This window comes from Cervus canadensis, chromosome 1 (genome assembly GCF_019320065.1).
Source record: "Cervus canadensis isolate Bull #8, Minnesota chromosome 1, ASM1932006v1, whole genome shotgun sequence".
Classification (NCBI taxonomy): domain Eukaryota; kingdom Metazoa; phylum Chordata; class Mammalia; order Artiodactyla; family Cervidae; genus Cervus; species Cervus canadensis.
In genome coordinates, this window is record NC_057386.1 from 92,544,964 (window position 1) to 92,553,755 (window position 8,792).

At 36.7% G+C, this 8,792-nt stretch overlaps 1 protein-coding gene across 1 annotated transcript; it reads left to right on the top strand.

Annotated features, from left to right (window-relative positions):
* The first annotated feature begins 962 nt into the window (after positions 1-962).
* Positions 963-8,268, top strand: IL21 (interleukin 21). The gene is made up of 5 exons (XM_043487137.1): positions 963-1,173; positions 1,282-1,317; positions 5,917-6,072; positions 7,907-7,984; positions 8,075-8,268. The coding sequence occupies exons 1-5, from the start codon at positions 1,006-1,008 to the stop codon at positions 8,096-8,098; spliced, it is 462 nt and encodes a 153-aa protein (XP_043343072.1). The 5' UTR covers positions 963-1,005; the 3' UTR covers positions 8,099-8,268.
* Positions 8,269-8,792: the final 524 nt, after the last annotated feature.

Consider the following 8,792-nt stretch of genomic DNA (forward strand, 5'->3'; position numbering starts at 1 on the left):
AGAAGACGCAGAGAGGAGGATGACAGAACCACTTGTGGACTTTGAGCCTTTCATTAATCTCTATCTGATCATAGTTAGAAATGTATTGTTCATACCCAGAGAAAATGATATCTAACAGAAATAAGTAACACTACTCAAAGAAAAGAAGAGTCGCAGATATTTTTGGATTTTGCTGTTTGAAATAAAATTTTGGTTTGGAGAGGAATGAGTATTAGCCTTTTCATTCACTTAATTGTTGCATTATTTTTTAATGAAGGTAGGATGAAGTCTTGATTGGGGATGGAATAATATGTATAAATCAGATGGTTAAGTAGAGTGTTAAAGGCTGAAATTAATGTTACTTAAAGATGCTTGGGAGCAGAGTTGGAAGCACATTCTACTTTAAACCGTTTAACCTGATTAAGAAACTAAAATATTCTTGCTAATTTGGAAAATACACTTGATATTTAAAATTTCCTAAAAGGTAGCTGCCCTCCTATCTTTGTGATGGATTATTGGATGATCTCAGTCAAAAAGCCTAGTTATTACCATAAGAAAAAGTCCTGCAAGAAAGCACATGTTGCCACTTTACTCATTATTGAAGTGCCCTTATGACTGTCAGAGAAAACAGGTAAGATGCTAGGGGGGCAGAGAAAGAGAGATCAAAGTGTTTTGTTTACTTCTTTGAAATCTTGTAGTACTTACTATTTACTGTGCATACCTCTTGATTCATGCTGAAAATTGGAATTCACCCATGTCTCTCTTTTTCCTGTCTAAGATGCAGATTGGGCACATTTTGTTAACTCCATCAATCCCTGCCCCCACGCATTAGCACATGCACACGTATACCTAGCCAGTGGAAAAGAAAAAAGAGTTACTCACATTCATCCATTTTACAAAGATTTCCAGGCTGCAATGGGAGGGCTTTACCTCTCCCTGAAGGATGAATAAATAGGTAGCTTTTCTGACAACCTGTTCACAAACTGAAGTGAAAACTGAGACCAAGATCTTGCTCTACTGGCACTTATGAGATCCACTCCTGGCAACATGGAGAGAATAGTCATTTGCCTGATGGTCATCTTCTCTGGGACTGTGGCCCATAAGTCAAGCTTCCAAGGGCAAGATCGCCTCTTTATTAGACTGCGTCAACTTATAGACATTGTTGATCAGCTGAAAAACTATGTGAATGACTTGGTAAGGCCATACTTGGCACAACAAAATTCAAATAATATTCTTCAGTTACTATAAAAGGAGCTTTTTGACTTATAAAAATAACTCAGAACTAATTTTCTTTTGCTATAGGATCCTGAATTTCTGCCAGCTCCAGAAGATGTAAAGGTAAGACCAGTTGAATTTGTTTGTGAAAATGCATTTGATAAAAGTTTTTAAATCCAATTAAGGAAGGCATTAACATGATTATTTAGAAATAGACTTAATATCAATGAATTTTGTGGTTTAATAATTAGTTATTTAATAAATACATTTACTATATAGTTATTTCTAATTTGCCCAAATATTCATTGATTTACCAACAAGCCAACCTATAAAACACTACATACCTTATATGATATATTTTTATCTTCAAGTATCTCTACCAAGTAGTACTGTTGAGACAGAAAAACAAAACTAGAAAATAAATCTATACTATGATCATTTTCTGAACAATGACCAAGTAATTACATTTTAAGAGTCTGTGCATAAAAGTTCTTGAGCCTTCTTTGTAAATCTATGAAACATAGACACAAACTATAGAAGCAGGATTCAGTTTTTGATAATTAGAAAGGAAGGAAGGGTAAAAGGGAGAGAAAGAGAGAAAGAAGGAATAAAAAGAGAAGGAAAGAAAGAATAGATTACAGAACAGCATGGAGGAATACTGGTGTGGAAATCAAGGCTATTCTTTAGAATATAATTCCCATATACCTTGGACTGAATGGGTCTTGTCTTTGGCCTTCGGTGAGGTCTTTTGAAAAGACAATTTTCAACAACTCATCCCGTTCTCTTAAGCCATTTGAATCCATGAGGTCCCAGGAAGAAGAGGCGTAGCATGTAGTTCAAGAGTACTGTGTGCTGATCTTTCCCTTGGTAACTTCTATCTAGTCTTAAGATTTGGTATCCTGAGGATATAAATGCATTTGGGGGAAACAGTTTCACTGTCACAGAGCTTTAACTGCATAAATTAGAATAACTATAAAAGTACTACCAGTAATTAGGACACTACAAAGGGGAGACTTATGAAGATACATTGCAAAGAAAACAATTATCGTAAATGACTGTGTAAAAGTTTAGAAAGTGAATGAGTCACAACTATTGCTTTTCTCTAAAATTCACTGTCTCTGAGCCTAACCACTCTCATTTACTAAGTCCTTTTCTAATAAGCAGCACCTAAAATGAAAGTAGCACATTCAGCTTATTGGAAAGACTTCTTCAAAAAGACTGTTTCTTAATGTCCTAATTATCAAAACATGTGTTTTTCAGCATCTCATGTCCTTTGTCTAAATGCTGCGGTTAGAGTCCTTTCTGGAGTTTCTTAGCTGCAGTCTATGACTTGCAAAATAAGAAAGATATCCCATTTTCTAACTTGAGTTGCTCCAGTGGATACTCTATATGCTTTGTTAAAGCAGATGTTTTTGATCTTATATCATAATGACAGGATTTTGTCTCAGTGACATTGTATCTATCTAGTAATCAGATCAAGCAATGCTAGCTATGATACAACTGAATAATGGTATAACTAAGATTTTTAAGCCATGCTGGCAAGCAAACCCAGGAGAGAAGAAAATAGATCAAGGTCATAGCAGCGTTATATCAAGTTTTTCAGGACTTGCGTCACAGCAGAGTCTATCAGAGATTTTAAAAGATTAAAAAGTTCAATGAAAATAAATTCATTAAAATGTTGCATATAAATGTTGACAGTGATTATCTAAGGTTGCTAATTGGCTTCACCAGGTATCTTTCTTTCTCTTTCTAATTATATAACCAGTGGTCCTCATCTGGTGGTGACTTTGCCCTCTGAGAACATCTGGCATTATCTGGAAAAATTTCTGGTTGCCACAATTGTGTGTGTGTAGGTTTCTATTGGCATCTAATAGGTAGAGGCCAGGGATGCTACTAAACATTCTAGAATGCACAGGATAGCCCTAACAACAAAGAATTATCCATCCCCAAATATCAACAGTGATACTGCGGAGAAACCCTGATATAAACCTAGTTTGTAAGCGGGACAAAGGTAATTTTACCCCATTGGCAGAACTTCCTAGTGTGAATGGCCAGGGCTTTCTTTGGGAAAAAAAAAAAAAACTACATAGGTCAAAAGGAAACTGTAAGGAGGCAAGTATTTTCAAATATTCAAATGCAGTCAACAAAGTCAAGTGCATCTACTTGCAAAGGCAGCACTTGACTGTTCTCTGGCTAAAGAGAAGAGTGGTTACTCTTGCTTTTGATTTCCTCACTGCTTCCTCTATTCTGCAAAACTAATGCTTCCAGGTGTTAAAGGATGAGGGAAGCAAAGCCTTGCCCTCTGAGTCTGCAAGGCCCAGCAAAAGAAAGCAGTGGTTCTGCTCCCAGATGGGGGTGCTGCACATGAACTCAGGGTCATCCTGAGTGACAGGGCGTCTGCAGCAGCCTGAATCAAGATTAGCCTCTCTACTCCCCGCCTCAGTGCGTCCTTAAAGCAGCTAGCAGGGCAGCCTCTCTGCTTCTTTTCCTGTGTGAGGCTGCCTTTGATGTGCATCTGAAGCAGAATCCAACAGCTGTTTGTCCTGGACCACAGACTGCCAGGGACAGCTGTGCTGCTTGCAGAAAGCATAAAGCAAAATTCCACTGTGTACTGACACAGGTGAGCAAGGAGGCGCAGCAGAGACAGCACAGCCGCATCAGTAGGGGCATCGGTGTCCAGATGCCATTCTGAGGTATTCAGAAAGTCTTTCTCAGGTGCAAAATCTTTGCTCACTTGTCTTGACCACTCTTGGCAATACTGTCTTGAGGGAGTTCATTTCGTAGGCCCCTACACTTCTTTGGAACCTAATTTTCTTTCAACATACACATGTTAATGTTAACTCAGCAAAATGGGCCTCTGTGAGAAATGCTGGTTTCTCAGATCATCACGGATGAAGCAGTTAGTGTTTTCAGTTTCAGCTGGAAAATTTACCTCTTTAAATATGAATATTATTTTTTTCCAGTAAGTTAAGCCGGTTGTGGTCAAAAAGAAGAGAAAAGAAAAAACTTCAACAAACATGAACATGTGGTTTTCAAGGAAAAAAAAGTGCTATAATTAACATTTATAAATAGTTTCTATTAAATAAGCATTTTGGCAAACATATGTAAAGGACATTATTTCACCCTTATGACAGGCAAGCCGCTCTGATATAAGGAAACCAGATAAGCTGGTTCTCGGCTTGTGGCTACGTATGCAAAGCAAATCTGATGGGGTTGTGTCTTAAAGGTGCATGTTATTAACCAACATTCATATTGGGTAAGCATATAGGCTGGAAAATGCAAAGCAGGCCAGATGCTATTTTCAGCTGATTGTCCATGGGAAGATTCAGGTAATATTGTTGCATAAATGATGGGCCTTGTAGGAGCTGAGAGAAGTTGCAGCTTCTGGATACCCGGCAGCAGCTTCACGCACATTGGTGAAATGAAGACATAGCAACTTTGTCGGGGGTGGGGGAGAATAGCATCATATACAAACATGTGCTGAAAGAAAAAATTACCCTGAATACAGGTTCCCAGGTCAGCATGAAAACGATTCCAACAAGTCAGTATACATTTTGTTCTTCCAGTAAATTCCATTTCATTTTCAGTTCAATTTCTAAGATTCTGATTTATTCACGAGCCACTGGTTATTTGACTAAACCAAGAATCAAGGTTTTGATCCATGATCTGCTCAATTCTCCATGCTCTGAGACATTACTCTTACTTTATAAGGGACAGTCTTCCCTCCCTTGTGGGTGTGGGGGTGGGGAGGGCGCATCTCAAATTCTTTTCCTCAACCACTTGATTCAGGCAGATTCCACCCTGACTGGCTTGAGAGTGTGAATGGGATTTTAGAAAAGTCACACATGGTCTGTGGCAGGTGGACTCTATCTTAGATGTGGAATGTACCATCCGAGGTAGGCACCCACTTCATTTCCCCAAAGAAGGGGTGTTAAACTCACTTAATTCATTTGTCCACTCTGCAAATATTTGTTGAGCATTCACTAGCATTCACTATACCAGGCATTGTACAGGAAAGGTGCTGTTCAAGACATGTGTCACTATTAGAAACTCCTGTGTACACTGAGGAGAGAAACCGACCAATGAAACAATTTTTAAGCAGACTACCACAGCATAGGGGCTTCCCTGGTGGCTCAGATCGTAAAGAATTTGTAATGCAGGAGACCCAGGTTTGATTCCTGGGTTGGGAAGATCCCCTAGAGAAGGAAATGGCAACCACTCCAGTATTCTTGCCTGGAGAATTCCACGAACAGAGGAGCCTGGTGGGCTACAGTCCATGGGGTCACAAAGAGTCGGACATGACTGAATGACTAACACACCATAGCATAACTCACCTAAAGCTGCCACAAGCCATAATGTAACTCTTAGAGTGTCATAATTTATAAAGTGTGTTCTGCAACCAAACTAACCCTCCCAGAAACACCAAAAGTTCTGCCCAACACACATACCTCAAAATGACATTAGAAAGATAGAACTGTGGCAAAGTGAGGCTCTATCTTCTTGTCTGTGAGACAGGAAAACGTCCTCTCACCCCTAACATGGGGAAATTTCACATGATAAGAGTCTCCTCTTCAGCCCAGATTAAGTAGGACATGAATCATTCCTTATTTTCCTGCTGAAATGAACATGATCCAAGGCACTGCTGGAAAAAAGGATTGGGAAGGCAATTTTTACTTTCTGAATTACTTTTATTAACCTGCACACAAATAATTTCTCTTTCAGAGACACTGTGAGCGGTCAGCTTTTTCATGTTTCCAGAAGGTTCAACTAAAGTCAGCAAATAATGGAGACAATGAAAAGATAATCAACATATTAGCTAAACAGCTGAAGAGGAAACTACCTCCCACAAATGCAGGGAGAAGACAGAAACATGAACTAGTAAGACTGTTGTTTGTCATCTGTCTTATTTGTACTTATTAACTATATCTATTACTTTACGTAATTTCATACACACACACATGCAGCCAGAGCCTCCAGTGCCTTCCTTCCAGTTACATGTTATACCTTTATCATATAGAGTGTTTTGAGAAGTGAAATCACCTCTTTTTAGTCTACAGACTTGAAAGTACTAACAGCCAATTAGAATTTGCTAATGGTCTCTGGTAGCTGAAATAAGTTAATACAGCTTTCTGAGGTGAGGAAGTCATTAGGCAGAGGATCCAATTGTGACTTAAGAATTAAAAAATATTCTCCTCTCATTATATGATCATATATAACTTGCAATTTTATTAACAAGACCTAGACCCTAGCTTTCCTACAAGAAAAGAAATAGCCTTCAAGACACCAGGATAAATCTCAATCTCTGCCTTCCTCTTTTAAAGAATATTACCATCCTATATAATTGCAGAGTCAGTGCTACCTTTGAAGTGATAGACCCCATTATTTGGCTAGGGAATTTCAATATTCCCTAGTTTTGGGGGTCCTGAGAACCTTTTGTATATTTCCTCTTATGCCAACTCATGAGCAATGCTGATAATCTCATGAGTAATTCAAGCACTAATCAAAACCAGTGGATGAACACTTAAGATAAATTACTAAAATTTTTTTTGTCTCCCTCTTCTAAGGGATTGCACATATGAGCAAATGAACTCTTAATTACAATATCAAAATAATTTTTATTTCCTTTGATTGCTTGGCAAGGTTAGAATGTGAAAAGTATCTCTCCAAAACTTTTCTCAGGAAGAAAAGAGCTGAGCCTGTCTCTGAAACAAATATCAAAGATACAAAATGGTAGTACTGGCAGTGACCTTAGAACTATTCAGTGAGGCACCTTCATTTGATAGATGGGAAAGTGAGACCAAGGATGTTAAGTGACTTGTCCCAAGCCCCACAAATATTAAGTGCCAGAATGAGAATTAGAACTTAAATCTCTTATCTTTCAAATATCTCTCACCACAACTTCAAACTGGCATTAGAGATGCTAAATAGCAAGCAATGGTCTGGTGTCTGGAATTCCAATAGGAATAGGATAAAAAACATAAAAAAGATTTTTTTAAAAAAGAAATATAACTGGGCAATACACATATAAAGAATTGTTTAATCTCCTCATGAACAAATAAATGCAAGTTAAGAAAAGAAATCCTATTTTTTTCCAATTAAAAATTTTTAACAATGCCCAATAATGGTAAGAATGTTCTATGTGAATAGAGATAAAATAGTTTAATAATGTACCTCAAAAGCCTTAAAATATTTTATCCTTTTAACTTAATTTATTAATTCTACTTTTAGTAGTTTATTAAACAAAATAAAGAAGTTTATGAGAAATTACTCAGAGATGTTCTCTGCAGCACTATATACAATAGTGAAAAGTCAGGAGCAATCTATGTGTCCAAAAATAGTAACACTTCAATCCTATGTATGAATACAAAGCAACCATTATGGGCTATATTTTTGAAGAATATTTAATATGTAGGAAATGCTTGTGATATGTTAAGTGTAAAAAAGGCAAATTAATAACCAGTGTAAACATAAATGTGAAGAAAAAAATTATCAAGAGGACATATGTTAAAATATTGCAGTTATTATCTCCGAGATAAGGATGTCAAGTGATTTTTCTCACTGTTATTTTCTGAACTATTTCACGTGTTTCTCAAATTTTTTTTCAGTGAACATGATTTATATCTCTAATTGGAAAACATAAAATTTGAATGAACATTTTATTGAGTAGGAAAAATGTTTTAGAGAAAATTATTACTCTTTCATTGATTTCTAGACATGTCCTTCTTGTGATTCTTATGAGAAAAAACCACCCAAGGAATACCTAGAAAGACTGAAATCACTCATCCAAAAGGTATATAACAAATTACATTTGATTTTCTATTTCTTCCTTACCCAGATGACTTCCTAAGTTGAGGTTACTCATGATATTCTATTTTCACAGATGATTCATCAGCATCTGTCCTAGAACACATGGGATACGAAGGTTCCTGAAGATCTCACTTGAAGCCGGACACTATATTGCATACTTTAAAACAGCAGTGAAACTCACTTCTTGGTATTCCAAGTGGACGAGTACAATGTATTAGTGATGGGGGAACACTCAGATGAGTGTTCAAGGTCAGGATTATTTCTCCAAAATCACTATGCAGTACTTTGGTTTGATCTACACGCTCTGTTTAGTCAACTTGAAAAAATTTTCTACTCAATTTGAGTCTGATTTCCTATGTTATAGATTTCTATGGCTTCTAAAGTTTTTACTTTATCTTACTGCTCACCTATGACACTTCTTGGAGAAGCTTAAAAATTTTTAACCAAAAATTCAGTTTGGGAATTTGTTGATCTTATATTAACCTTGATCTTGATTGCAAAAAGAATGAGGTTTCTGATGATCAGAACTTAAAAGGTGTAATGCCTTCACTCAATCTGAAAAATATAGAAGCATAGGGTGAAAATAAAAGTTGAAGTCTTTGTACTTTTAAGGAAATGAAAACTAAGTGTTTAAAATCGATATCTGAAGAGGTTTTTTTTTTTTTAATCTCAGAATGTCTAACATATAAATATATGATTTATTTATGTACCTGGCGGATAGCTTTACCAGATGGCTCCCAAAATTTTGACTTCTTTATTGGAATCTGTCAAAAGTATTTTAATGCTATACA